Here is a 14,718-nt window from a genome sequence, read left to right on the forward strand (position 1 = left end):
ACCTCTCCCGACGGCCCGGATTCTAGGTGGGTTAGGAGTTTCTACAGAAAGAACACTTATCGACTCCAGATTTATATTCTCTCTGGGCATTAACTGCAATTTTACGTGTTCCTTTTCTTCCTTTCAAAGAAAATACAAAGCAACGTAGCAGTGTAGGAAACTGTCCCCCGAAATCAAGAGGCAAACTCATTCTGGAAATGATGGGCAGTTTGTATTTTCACGAACCTCTTTCCCGGCAGAGCATCAACACCTCCCCCTCCCCCCCACCCCATCTGGTCGGCTTCTCTCCGCCCCCCAGTTGTTGTCGAAGTCTGGGGGTTGGGGCTGGACCCCCTGATTGCGTAAGAGCGAAAAGCCAAGGCGCAATCTGAAGGCTGGAAGATTCAGAGCGCACGGAGTTCGAGGGAAACTCTTATTTTGAAGAGGCCAAGGGGAGGGGGGGGCTTCATTTCCTGACAGCTATTTACTTAGAGCAAATGATTAGTTTTAGAAGGATGGACTATAACATTGAATCAATTACAAAACGCGGTTTTTGAGCCCATTACAGTTGGAGCTAGAGGGAGAGAAACAGAGGAGGGGACTGCAGGAGAGGGCTGCAGGCCGTGGACACACTTTTTCCTCCTCATGTAGGATTTTCATTGCGAATTGACATTGGAGGAGAAGGTAAGGGAGGAGAAAAAGGATTTTTGTTTCTAAAAGAAATCCCTGATCAGGCTCTTTGGGCTAGAAGTGAAGTAACTTCAAACTTTGGGCGATGAAAAAAAAAATTGGAGTCGAATTCTAGTTGTATGTCCAGAGAGTAATTTATTTTGAATAAACTTCACTTGGAGGGAAGATAACCATAGAGTTCGAAAGTCTAGGGGTTTAAAAAAACACATTTTCCAGACCTATTTTTAAAAGCAGTATTTTTCTAACAACTCTATGGCCTCCCAAAGAAATTGTTGAGGCTTACATTTTTGAGGTTTCTTTTGGGGGTTGGGGGTGATATTCCTGTATACTGGGACGAGCACCAAGCAGTGTTGGGAGTGGGGGCAGAGGTGTTTGCCCTCTTCTTGGCATGGAGTCCTGGAAGGCTACAGGTTTTTAATGAGTATTTTCATTCCTCGCCCGCGGTTTGGCGGGACAGCACTGTAGCCGGCGGTGTGGAGCGCGACTGGTGGACCGAGGGAGGTGGGGAGAAACAAGCGCCGAGTGGGGAGCGGAAGAGGTTGAGGGGAGGGGAGGCGTGAAGGGCTCGGCTGGAGAGGGCCGGACCTGGGGTGCCCACCGGGTGCACATGGCGCCGACCCAGGACGCGTAATTACTGGACGGTGCTGCGCCCGGTAAGGGCCAGACTCAGTACAACCGTGGCGGCTGTGAGACGAGCGGAGGGGGCGCCGATTTGGGCGAAGGTTTGGGGATCAGTGGTTTGCGGGAATCAGTGAACTGCGAGGGAGAGAGGGCGCCAGCCCCGCAGCGCGCTCGGGTTGCGCGCTGTAGCGCGGGGGCGACGGCGGCGCGGGCTGGCGGGCAGGCAGGCGGTCTATGGAGTAATGACAAACACATTTGGCCCCGAGTGAAGAAGTCGTCGTCGCCTCGCATTCCAGCAACTGGGATTTGAGGAATTTCGAACTGCGCTCCAAGGGGCCCTCATTGTGCGCGGTGGTCTCCACCCCCAGCAATCTCTGCGCAGCCCCTTCCTCGGTGGAACCGTTTTTGCAAGCCCGGAGCTCTGCTGCTCCCAGTCCCGGCCGCAGGAAGGAAAGAAGGAAGGTCGCCAAAGAAAAAAAGTGGAGAACTTGTTGTGGGGGAAGTTAGGGACAACTCGGAACGGAGAAACTTGGTTCCCAGGTAAGACAGATACATGGGAGGCGAACCGCCCTCATTACTTGCCTCGGGGTACCCGTGCCCCTTTCCACACGGGGGTGCGGGGCACTCGCCTCCTGCACTGGCCCAGCGCTGCTTCACCCTCTCCAGTGTCCCTGTATCTATTTCACTCCCTGTGCCAGCCTCTGTTCGCCCCGGAGGGGTCTCCTCGCGCCCCACCTTCTTCCATCGTCTATCCCCATGGAAATAGGCTTTTATACATGAGATTAACTTCTCCAGATAGCGCCAAGGGAGCGGGCAGCTTCCCCTTGGCTCGGAAACGACTGGGATCAGCGGTTCAGTTCGGAAAGGGTCTCTGTCAGCTCAGAGCGAGAGGGAGTGTGGCTCGACCGCTGCCTAAAGGGACCAGGAACCTCGGCCTCCTGGCCAGGTGTGAAGTAGCCTGGCCAAGCGTCTCAGCCTTGTCTCTCCCGCAGCCAGAGTGCCCTCCCCACACGTTGTTCCCCCAAGCCCTGCTAGGACTCCAGGACGTGCAGAAAGAGTGCTTAAAAGAACTTGCCACTTACTCCATCTCCAAGGGTGAGAGACCAACGGAGGATGGAGAGGGAGCGCGAATGACCCTTATCAGGTCCGGACTGCCCCGCGCCCGGCCCGGCCGCCTAGAAAAGCCCCGGGCTGCGCTGTGTGGGAAATGGCTTTTTGGCTCCTCAACCGAATTGCTCAACGTTTTGGACCGACTCGCCTCCGCACTGTCGCTCTCGAACAGAACTAGGCAGCTTTTTAGAGCGGGGAGAGACATCCGGGGCAAACGGGGCAGGACAATCAGCCGCCCAGCTCACCAGACTAACACCCCAGAGACCGGCGAGCCTGGGGACCCCTGGAGGGGAGGAAGGGACTCCCCGGACGTGCGCACCTCATTCGGTGACGCGCTGGCTCTGGTTCTAACATTCCCTCCCACCCCCAGCCCCACCTCCATCTGACCCAACCGGGCCCTGATGCTGCTGCTTTGCTCTTTTACTTCTCTCTTTTTTCCTTTCCTTTTCCTTCTCTCTTGGTTTTCTCCTCTTCACAGTCCTCTCGGGAAAAGGGGCCCTTACTCCACTCCCCAACAGACTCACTGACACCCTTGTGAGTCCCTGCTGGGGGCTCTTGAACAGTCTTACTTTGGGTTTGACCCAAGTGTAGCTGGACTCCAAAGCGACGGGTCGTGGCGGGTGGAAGACAGAAAGACGAGGTGGGAGAAGGCACCGGGAAGCTCCAGTCTTTAGACCGAGAGGGGCTCGAAGTGGAGTCCCGGCTGCCGGCCCCAGGTCCGCTTTCCTCCCAGGGCGCGGACTGGGGAGGGGTGTAGGGGGAGGGGCATCGGGGCCAGGCTTTCCAGCTGCAAACGCGTCTGGCGCCGAGGCGGCCCGGTTTTGTGCCTCCTGGGGACCGGCCGTGGGCGGCGCGCAGTGCCGGGACGCGTCCTGGGGACGTGGTGGCCGGCGCCTTCCTGCAGAGCCCGGTGGGTGGGACTCCCTCTGGCCTCCAGGGAGCCGCGACTGTTACATGTTGTTGGTGGAGAAGTGGCAGTTCTAGGAGGAAAGCTAAAAGCCTGCTTAGTCGCCGAAAGGTGCGGCTCTCAATCTCCCTGGCCTCTAGTCTAATAGGGTCGGCGCGCAGCATCAGCCGTCGGGGTACGAGGGGAGAGGGGAAAGGTCTTGCGATCGTCTCTTCTGTGGGATGCAGAGCTGGGGCAGATTGCGTTTCCCCACAGTGCTCTAGGGCTCTGCTGGTGCTTGTATTTTGCTGAAATGGATCGGTGGCATTTTCCTTTTGTTTTCAGCTGAGCAGTGAACCAGGGGTCCGTTGGAAATATAGATTGAAAGGGATAGAGGACCTCGGAATTCCCCACCTATTGCAGTCTACCCCTTCCCCGCGAAAGAGGAGTGAGAGGCGCAGGCGGAGCGTGTGTGCCCAGGGCAACCCGGGCAAAGCGAGCGTCGGGCGAGGGGGACGCAGTGGGTGAGGCTGGGTTCTCTAAAGCGAAGGGAGCGCAGCCTCAGCTCCACGCAGCCTTCTCCGCGCAGCTGTCCGCGGCCGTGGCGCTTTCAGGCCCATAGGAGGCGCTGGCGTGCGACTGTAACCCTAAACCCCTCGATCCTTCTCCCTCCACCCCGTCCGGCCCCCGTCTCAGGTCTCAGTCGAAAACAATGCAAACGCCGAGCGTCGAGCCTAGGGCGCAGCGGCCGCCGCAGCTCTAAACTAGGAGTGCGGCGGATGAGGACGCTAAACCGGGGGGCGGGCGGTCGTTGTCCCCAGCCTCAAGGTGACTGAGCGGCCGAGGGCGTGGACCGCAGCCAGCTCGGGGTCTGTGGGGGCGTGGTGGGGCCGGACCGTGCCAGCGCAGATCCTCCCCTGCGAAGGTGGGCGAGGCGCGGTCCCCGCTGCGCTGTCGGGGACCCGGAGCCAGAGCGACCGGCGGAGGCGAGGAGTGAGCCGGGTAAGATTCGCGCGGCTGCCGCGCCCTCTAGCGGGTGTCCGGCGCGCCGTCCGGCTCCCCGCCAGCCTCGGGAGGTCGGCGCCGCGGCGGGGTCGGAGCGCAGTGCTGGGACCCAGGACTCGACTAACCTCGGTCACCTTACCCACTCCTGGAGCCTCAAAGTGACGCCTTGCAGGCACTTTGTCTGCCCTGGAGGCGCTGGGTGTGCGAGAGAGGCGGAGGTTCCTGGGTTTGGTGATAAGGGTGGGGGTGTCATAATAGTGAAATGTGGGCGAAGCGGAGGATATAGGGTCCTGGGCACTCCTTTGGAGGGATGGGGCGACTTTTGTTTTCTGGCCCTTCGAAAATCCTTCTGCCGCGCAGGCGGCCTGTTGCTGTTTGTTTGTTTTATGACCCCGCGTTATTGTGCAACGGGAACAGTCGTTTCCAATCAGCCCGCAATTCCCAGGCTGCGTGGCAGTCGCGGCCCCCGCCTCGGGGTTTACGAGGCGGTGACAGTGGCTTACGAACAGACCCGACAGCTCGCGCCCGGCTGCGGCGTCGGGGACCCCACCTAGCGCGGCCCAGGTGGTCTGTCTCCCCTCAACGGGTGGACACTGCGAGATGGGGAGAACATTGGCTAAACAAAACCCTGAACCACTCGAGCTACTCCCGAGTGGCTTTTCCTGCTGAACCTTCCAAACCTTTGCGACCTGGAATGGCAGCGCCATTTTCCTGGCTCCCGAAGCTCAGTCGCCCCGGACGACCCGCGGGCAGGGATGATGCTGACGGTGCTGGTGATGATGTCTGGCGAATTCTCTTGGGGCCCAGCGGAACGTTAAGCCTTTTCACCGGCTTCTATTCTACGGGCTTGGAACAGAGGGCACCACGAAACCCAAACGTGCCACCTAATTAAGTAGGAGATTGGAAGATTTGAGATATGTTAACACAGGACTTGTAGCAGCGTTTACGTCGCCGCGAACCCGGAGGACTGCCTGTCTCTTGGACCAATACTGCCACCTGCTGGTTTTATATGAGAACTGCAACGATCCTTTGCTGGCATCGGCTTCGCGGAGATTTTAAGCAAGTCGTGGCATCAGCAAGACGCATTTTTCGGTCCAGTAGGACCAAGTTTTAGTTTTCTGTGAAGCTACAAGAATCACTGGACTGACAGCCCTTGTTTTATGGACTTTTGGGGTAGTCTTTCGCCATAGTTGTTAATCCTTTGTATTTACCTAATAAGCCAAGTGTTGGCCCACCACATCGGGTTATCAGAGCAGACCTGCGAAGAAGATAGGCCAGTTTTTGCGTTTCCTTTTACAGTGAAGCCCTAATGTTGGGGATTTGGTGAGCCTCAAGTATAGTACAAGCTGCTGCACCTAAGGTTGTCCCATTGGGTGTCACACCAGTTTGGTGACAATCAACAGGAAGTGACATTTTAGACTCCCCTGGTTAAATATCTGGTACAGGGGAGCAGAAAAGTTTATGAGCTCAGATTGTCCCACAAAATGTTCCCATGTAAAAATACTCCAGCTCCCACCCAGCACTGGAATGTCTAATGGAACTCAAGAAGATAAAAACAACAAAACAGGTTCTGGTGAGGTGCAGATCCCAGTAAACACTCCCTCGCTCAAGTTGCCACCAGGGTGAACCAGCATTTGGACCGCCTGGACTGAAGTCACAGGAACGTTTGTCACAGGGAAGAAAAACAGCACATGTAATTTTCACAGTTAGAATTAACTAAGGAGAGCTGAAATTAACTGAACCTCGGAAATCTGAATCTTGAAGTCGTCAGTGGCTTTTGGGACTGTGAGAGAGTCTTCAGTGGCCTCTAATCATGCCAGGGTGGGGTGAAATTCAATATTCAGCGGCTCTGCAGCGGGCTGCATTGAGCAGTTGGTGATCCGGAAGCCAGCCCTCTGGGTTTGTGAGAAGAATGCCATGCTCTCTCTTCTGGAAATAGTGCCCTTGCGTTGCTTGCCGTCTGTTTACTCTCTAGCTTAGCATGTTGGTTTTGATTGTAGAGTCATAGTTAATGGCTCTTCACTTCTGTTTGCAGGGACGGGCATGGCAGTGTGTTAAAGAGAAAGAATAGTGGCTGCAAACAGATTTTTTTTCTCTGTTTACATGACTGTATATATATATATTGGTTCAGCTGGGAACAGTCTTGATAGCTACATCAGGCTTCCCTGTATCAGAGTTCAGACCCAATTCTCCGCTAACACTGGTGGTGCAGAGCCAGTCAAGTGGCCTCTGGTTCCTGACTCTCTCAGTAAATAGATGTTGAAGTAGCCACTCTGATGTCCCTCTTGGCTAAGACATCTTTGGAACCTATAGAAAAAGAGGCAGCATGAAAACCAACAGCTGCAGTTTCTGCAGCCCTTTTAATTAAACTGTGTGGAATTTAGTCTTTATAATAATGCATTAAGGCAAGCCAGCAAATGAGGTATTCTTAGTGCTGATTTACAGAGAGAGACTGAGGTTCAGAGAGGTTAGACTGGGTGTCAGATGTGGGATCAGAGCCTAGCCCAATGCCATTTCTATCATATCAGCATCTATTGAGAGAAGAAACGAATGAGAATGAGGGGTGGAAGGGGAGGCCACAGCTACTTGCCTCAGAGTGAACACAGCAGAGATCTTTTTTTCTCCGATTGTTTCTCTAACCAGTGGCAGTAAGCTGTGATTATAGAGGATTGTGACAGAAGTCCAACATACAGTTGGCATGAGAGAAATGATTATGATTAAATTTTTTTTGGATGAAATCCATCATTCCACCTTGCAAAGTGATTTATTCTTGCTGACTCATAGCATGCCATGTTTGTCTGAATCTGCAACCTCAATTATATTTGCACGTCTGACTTTTGGATGAGCGCTGGGATAGGGGTTATTGATTCTGGAGGAGCATTTATTCCCAGAGTGGAAAAGCAGTGGAAACAGCAATACCACTCCTAGAGATTCTCACTCCAGGGCCAAGAGGCAGGGAAAGCTCCGTTCTTCCCAGTTGTTTTCCATCACCTCCCTGTAAGGCTCACAGTCTGCAATTATTCACGAGTAAATTGTCTGAGTCACAGATGAGTAATGACATGAAACTTCACAACTACGCCTGGGTTTCTAGCCAGGGAACCACTCTTATCAGAGATGGGAGTTTGAAATGGTGAGCAAACACATGTTGATTTTCAGTATTTGCACCGTTATCGCTTGCTCGGAGGTCCTGTTTTCATTGCCCACTTTGTATGTCAGTAAGTAATCCTCTCTGGCATTGGGTCCCCCGTATCTGGATGCACAGAAGGAAGTCTGGTGGGGCCTGGCCAGGGCAAAATGCCCTTCAGAGCCTGCCTTGTAAAAGCAGCGAGCCCCTCTGTCGAGCTTGGGAATGCTTTAAAAGTGCATCATTGGCAAGCCCCACTAGAGAAATGCAGCATATAAATGTGATAAAACCCAAGCTGGCTGTGGAGGGCTCCTTTGAAGTTCGCTAAGTGGATTATCAGTGGGAGGCTGATATTTATATGTACAAACACACAGGCCATGTGGTAAATCAGGTTGGCCAGCCTGGCTCTGGGGACCCTGTGCCTGTCATTGCAGCAGTGAGGAAACCCTGAAACCTCCAGCACATGCCAGGATCCTTGGAGACTGTCATCCAGCCAGCATTGTGCAGATTGCTCTCCAGTTCAGAGCGCCTTGTGCTTCTCTCGCTGTGGCAGTGAGCAGAGGAGGAAAGCAGGGCCCCAATTTGCATGAGGAAATAGTTGAGGGTGGGGGAAGCCCACAAGGCTGAAACACTGACCTTCCCTTGAGAGAGACCATATGGTGGCTTGGAGAGAGCGTGGTTTTTGCATTACACAGACTTGGTGTTAGAATCCTGGCTTTACTACCAGCTGTGTGATATTGGGTCATTTGCTAAGCCTCTCTGAGCCTCAAGTGGCACTTTAAAACATCAGATATTTCAAAGAGTTATTGTTAACAAGCATGGCATACACATGACCCTTTTGAGCAAATACTGGTTTCTTGTTCTGCTTTGGAGAAATCAGAATTATCATCATTTCTTTCCTGTCTAACTCCTCCCTCCCCATTATCAGCATTCCATCTTTCCCCTTTCTTCCTCCTCCATTTAACTGGTAGACTTTAATGAGGCAGAAATCTGATGTCTGTGAGTAGGCCAGTTCCCAGATTCAAGCGAAAATAAATGATCAGGCTCTACCCAAAACTACTAGGTTGTTATCTACTGGATCCTCTGCAACGAAAAAAAAGGAGGAGGAAACAAGGACTAAACACAGGCATACATTGGCTGTATTCTTCTGTTTTTTAGACAGTTTACTCAGGAATCATGCACACACATCTTCGTTTCCAGAGTCAGTTGTGGAACAAATTAAGTGCTATGAACTCGTTCCATTGCGTGAACTGGGGTTTTGAGCAACTCAGGGACCCAGTGTATCCCAAGCCCAGGCCTGGGTGATCTTTTTAAGGATCATCTTGTAGCTTGTGCCACTGCCCACGACTCTCAGTGGAGCTTCTTTATTTGAAACTTGGGTGCTCAATGGCCCCAACCCCTGCAGGCTCCTTTGGGTGGACCTCAGGAAGATCATTTTCTCAGTTACTTCGTGTGGGAAGTGAAGGGGGAGATGATAAAATGTGTGAGGTGTACGTGGAAAGAAAAGGATAAAGGGACCTTCTCAGAAGGTGGACCAGAATAGACTTCCATGGTTTTACTTCAGGGCAGCACAGGTCCCTCTTCATTTTTCCCTCCCTTACTTTTCCTTATCCTCTCTTTCTTGGCCACTGTTTTTCCCTGTTTGTGTCTTAGGGACATTCGGTTTCAATCTCTCTCTCCACTGCTCTCCTGTTCCCCAGAATTTGCTGCAGGAGATCAGAGTGGAGAACTTGCTTTCTGAAGGTACAGGGACCTGTGTGATGAATTGTCCAAATTTTATCCTGTGCTTTACTGTATCCCTGAAACAGGAATTTAGCCACACTTTTCTCTCTCATTTCCTCTCACTTCTTCACTTCCTTTACTGTTTCGCCTTCCATGCCTGTGCCCTGGGCTTTCTGTGCCTCGTTTAGCCTGACTCTAAGTGTAGCAGGTCCTGGGAGAGCTTGGACTGGGGCCCCAGGCCTGAGCCTACAGATCGGCGTATGATATCCTCTAAGTGACACTGGGTGAGTGCAGCTTCTGGTACCCTCTGTACAGAATGGCTCTTAAGTATTAAGACATTCGTTGGCAGTCCAAGCATCTTTTCCAAAGGTTGCTGAGGATGCGACCGCGTACTTTCTGTTAGCAAAGCACAAAGCAAATGACAACCCATTTTGAGTGAAAACAGCTCAGGTTTAGAAGTTGAGTAAATACACGTTTATTTGTTTTTCGCAATCAATTTAAATGTTTTAAGAGGAACCGTTCTTCTGTACTTTTGGACATATTCCAAGACAATAAAGCCAGACGTTTTGGAATTTGAAAGCTGCAGGCAATCAAAAAGGGTTTCGACTTTAGCTGGCTCCTGTCATGGTCTTGGGCCCACACAAGGCTATATAACTCCTTCTTCTTAGGCATTTTACTGTTTTAACTGTGAATCTTACTTTAACCAGCATGTTGTTGACTGAAATGATGTCGTTAACATTTTCCATAGCACAAAGCACAAAGAGAACTAGGCTCATGACTAGTTGTTTTATTGACTAACATTGTTTCTGTTTGACTTTTTCAGTTTTCCAGAACAATGGGGACTTCCCATTGGGCACTCCTGGTCTTAGGCTGTCTCTTCACAGGTATGGATCTCAAGCCTCTCTGAGTTTGTTGTCGTAGGGGCAATCCCCGCCCCCCGCCCGCCCACCTAAGTTCTGTGCTCTGGGGGTGTATTGCCTGTATTCCTGCAAACAGTCCAAAAGAGTAAAGAGAAACAAGATGTTATCTAGAAGGACTACACACATTCAGTTCCCCTTGCTGTGTTGCGCTAATGCCAAAAAGAATGTTCTCTGGTGGCAATTTCAGTCTGTGTCATCATGGCATTGACACGCTGTTAGGAATAATAGTTTAAATTTGCCCGCCACCCTCTTCCGTTTCCTGGGTCATGGGTTTCCAGGAGAGGTGGGTCAGAGAAATAAATTCAAGAATGCTCAAAGGAAACAAAGAGAGGAAATTTTCATCCAGGAAATCATACGTGTCTTAAGTTACACCTGCCTTAAATGGAAGATGCTTTAATTGCTGCAAAATCTTTGAGTCACCTTTGGCCTTGAAACTGAATTACTCACTATCTCACGCTTGGGGAAGCTTACTAACTTTTCCACCAGGAGGATGCCAGCAGGGCCACGTGTTGAAATATTTATTGGACTTTCTTAGTTTTCATCCAGATAATCATGAATTGCAGATGTTCACCATGACACCAGTGTTTTTCTAGTCTGAGGAGTTAACTTAAGCCTATTAGTCTCTTTAGGTCTCACTTGGATGGATATGGCAACATTGAGCATGATCAGTGATTTAGGAGTTCTGAAGTCCACTCTGTATTCGTCACCCGCAGGACAATAGGGACTCAGGTGCACTTTCCACATCCCTCTTAACAAGCTGACCAATCAGAGTGCACACATACTGAAGTTGGGTGATTTCCCGCACCAGGCTTAGAAGGGGATTAGTGATCTTGAGTGCGTAATTTAGTCATAATATCACTTCTACCAGTTTTATAGACAGGGGAAGCTGAACTGACATTTTAGGTTCTAAGATGAACTGAAGAGTTTTCACTCTTGGGCTTGACTTATTCTTTTTGAATTGAAATCCACATCCTCCTACTTTGGTTTTGGAAGTCATTAGAGAGGAGGCACGCCAGAGTATTGTGAGAAATGGAAGACGCATGCTTCTTGAGCACAAAGCTGCCTTGTGCTTTGTTCAGTCCGTTCCTCTGTCCATAGGGAACGCAGACAGTAAAGAGCCCATATGAGCTTGAGCTTATGCCATCTTGCGCTATTTCGTGGTCCCACATAAGCGTCTAAGATATGGAGCTGGAGTGAGAAGTCCTCTGTCCATTGGAGTGTTTGGAGGGGTGAGCCCAGCAGGGGCTGGACAGGGCTATTGAGGCTTTTGGAGCGTTTGCTGCTCTCAGCAGATGCGGTGCTGTTCATAATGGGGGGCCTTTCATGGGCATCCAGGCTAACGAATTTTTGCGTAGAAATGGTCATTGTTCACAGAAGCTGCTCTGGGTGAGACCGTCCTTTCGGGCTGCATCCTGTTCAGAGCGTGTTTCCTTTTACAGGGCCGAGCCTAATCCTCTGCCAGCTTTCATTACCCTCCATCCTGCCCAATGAAAATGAGAGGGTTGTGCAGCTGAATTCATCCTTTTCTCTGAGATGCTTTGGGGAGAGTGAAGTGAGCTGGCAGTACCCCATGTCTGAAGAAGAGTACCCCGACGTGGAAATCAGAAACGAGGAGAACAACAGTGGCCTTTTTGTGACAGTGCTGGAAGTGGTCAGCGCCTCGGCGGCCCACACTGGGCTGTACACTTGCTATTACAACCACACGCAGATGGACGAGAACGAGATCGAGGGCAGGCACATTTACATCTACGTGCCAGGTGAGTTGCCTGGGTCCCCCTGGACCAGGCTTGTCCTGTCTTGCCTGTTCATTGCATGAAAGTTTTTAGAAGTAGAAAAATAATAAATATTTATCAGAGAAAATTTGAAAACTACAAACACACAAGCTTAAATCAAGATCATTTGTCCTGTCATCATCCAGAAATATTCATTGTTAACATTTTAGAACTATATTAAGTTTTGAAAACCATTTCATTGTGGCATCTTTTATTGGCATTGTGAGGAAAATCTGAAATGTACTCATTTCTATTCATTTTGATCTCTTACTTGCATGTACTGCGTATCAGGCACTGCTAAGTGTTGGGGACACAAAAATTAGTTAGATAGGCCTTATCTTGGAGTGGCTTATAGTTCATTATAATGGCTTCAAAATAACCATGATATTTTTCAAATCCAAAAAACATATACAGGCACGCCTCGGAGAGACTGTGGGTTTGGTTCCCAGATCCCAACATGAAGTGAATATTGCAATAAATTGAGTCATACAAATTTTTATTTTTATTTTTGGTTTTCTAGTGCATTGGATGTTTACACTTCTGTAGTCTTTTTTTTTTTTTTTTTGGCCATGTCATGTGGCATGCAGGATCTTAGTTCCCTGACCAAGGGATTAAACCTGTGCCTCCTGGATTGGGAACATAGAGACTTAACCACTGGGCCACCAGAGAAGTCCCACATTGTAGCCTGTTAAGTGTGCAATAGCATTATGTCTTAAAAAGCAATGTACATACCTTAATTTTAAAATATTTTATTGCTAAAAATACTAACCATCATCTGAGCCTTCAGTGAGTTGTAATCTTTTTACAATAGTAGCATCAGAGACAGAGAAGGCAATGGCACCCCACTCCAGTATTCTTGCCTGGAAAATCCCATGGATGGAGGAGTCTGGTAGGCTGCAGTCCATGGGGTCTCTACAAGTCGGACACGACTGAGCAACTTCCCTTTCACTTTTCACTTTCATGCATTGGAGAAGGAAATGGCAACCCACTCCAGTGTTCTTGCCTGGAGAATCCCAGGGATGGGGGAGCCTGGTGGGCTTCCATCTATGGGGTCGCACAGAGTCGGACACGACTGAAGTGACTTAGCAGCAGCAGCAGCATCAGAGATCACCAATCACAGATCACTGTAACAAATGTAATGATAATGAAAACATTTGCAGTATTACAAGATTTACCCGTATTTGACACAGAGTGAGCAAATGCTGTTGGGAAAATGGCACCAATAGATTTTCTTGATGCAGCATTCACAAACTTTGAATTTGTGAAAAATCCAGTATCTGTGAAGCACAATATAGCAAAGTGTAGTAAACCAAGGTGTGCCTGTATTTAACCTTGATGAGTTGGAATGGATTTTTTTCTTTCTAATAAAAATCTTGGTCAGTGTTGTGTTTTGTCCTCCAAGAAGCAAATGCCAGCATAGGAGTAAGGTGGAGTTAAATATGCAAGGGATATATTAAAGGAGAGGCTTATGAGAGAAGGGCTTCCCTGGTGGCTCAAATGGTAAAGCGTGGGAGACCTGGGTTCAATCCCTGAGTCGGGAAGATCCCCTGGAGAAGGAAATGGCAACCCACTCCAGTACTCTGGCCTGGAAAATTCCATGGATGGAGGAGCCTGGAAGGCTACCGTCCATGGGGTTGCAAAGAGTTGGACACGACTGAGCAACTTCACTGGTTCACTGCTTATGAGAGAAGATGAGGAGGGATCCGGCAGAGGCTGGGAGAGTTGTCTGCCTGCAGTGCAAGTGTGACCCTGAATGAAGGAGAGAAGGAAGGAAGTGGGGGTAGATGAGTCCTAGACCTCTGTGTAAAGAAGGTCTGGGAGTCCTCCAGTCTAGGGAGACCTGGTTCCACACAGTCTTTGTCTGGAAACATCTCTGGAAGGAATGGCTTAAGGTTGGGATGGATTTCAGAGTCAGGCAGAATGTGTGGTGCTTTCTGGCAGCAGCCACCCTAATCAACTAGACTTAGCCATGAGCTTGAGATGCAAGCTCATGCATCTCATTTGCTTTACCACCCACCTAGCATTCTCTGGGCATTCCTTTGTAACGATCTATGTTTATCTCTGTACCTGTGTCTGTATCTGTGAAAAGTGAAAGTCGCTCAGTCGTGTCCGACTCTTTGCGACCCCATGGACTGTAGCCCGCCAGCCTACTCTGTCCATGGAATTCTCCAGGCAAGAATACTGGAGTGGGTTGCCATTCCCTTCTCCACAGGATCTTCCCAACCCAGGGATAGAACCTGGATCTTGCATTGCATAAGTAGTACTTGATGGTAGGGAAGACTTGAACTTTAAAGGAAACTCTGGCTGATGTGTTATAGATCAAACTGTATATTTTAACCTGAAGTTATTTTGTGGCTTTGTTTTTTGGAATCTTTGCTAATAGAGTTCAGGAATTTGGAACTCTAAAAACAAATTCAAGTCATGGAAATTTTAGTATATAGATGGTTGAATTAAAGGGGAATACAATTAGAATTTTGGTCTTGTCTTATTTAATCGCTAAGTTGTGTCTCTTTTGCGACCCTATGGATGGTAGCCCGCCAGGCTCTGTCCATGGGATTTTCCAGGAAAGAATACTGGAGTGCGTTGCCATTTCCTTCTCCAGGGGATCTTCCCGACCCAGGGATCGAACCCACATCTCCTGCACTGGCAGGCGGATTCTTTACCGCTGAGTCACATGGGAAGCCCCCAAACTAGAGTACTTGGCTTCAATAAACAAGCATATAAACCATTTATAGCTCTTGCCATCTGTGTTGTTTTAGCGGACATTGAGTAAGGGAGTTTCAGAAGTATATCTTCCTACCTTTCTGCTTTATCAAGTTTTTAAAAATGGCTCCTTGGGACTTTCCTGGAGGTCTCTTGGTTAATACTGCGAGCTTCCACTTCTGGGGG

General features: G+C 49.8%; 1 protein-coding gene across 4 annotated transcripts in view; it reads left to right on the top strand.

Moving 5' to 3' along the window:
• The first annotated feature begins 363 nt into the window (after positions 1-363).
• Positions 364-14,718, top strand: part of PDGFRA (platelet derived growth factor receptor alpha) — a 47,898-nt gene continuing 33,543 nt past the window's right edge. The window contains exons 1-3 of one of the 4 annotated variants that reach the window (XM_027544497.1): positions 364-663; positions 9,961-10,021; positions 11,497-11,814. In XM_027544497.1, the coding sequence (XP_027400298.1) occupies positions 9,973-10,021; positions 11,497-11,814 (367 nt within the window). In that variant the 5' untranslated portion in view covers positions 364-663; positions 9,961-9,972. Of the gene's footprint in view, positions 664-1,554; positions 1,831-3,992; positions 4,289-9,396; positions 9,422-9,960; positions 10,022-11,496; positions 11,815-14,718 lie in introns of those variants that run through there. The other 3 variants (XM_027544498.1, XM_027544499.1, XM_027544500.1) reach the window with 3 other exon arrangements.

The sequence above is a fragment of the Bos indicus x Bos taurus genome, chromosome 6, assembly GCF_003369695.1.
Source record: "Bos indicus x Bos taurus breed Angus x Brahman F1 hybrid chromosome 6, Bos_hybrid_MaternalHap_v2.0, whole genome shotgun sequence".
Classification (NCBI taxonomy): domain Eukaryota; kingdom Metazoa; phylum Chordata; class Mammalia; order Artiodactyla; family Bovidae; genus Bos; species Bos indicus x Bos taurus.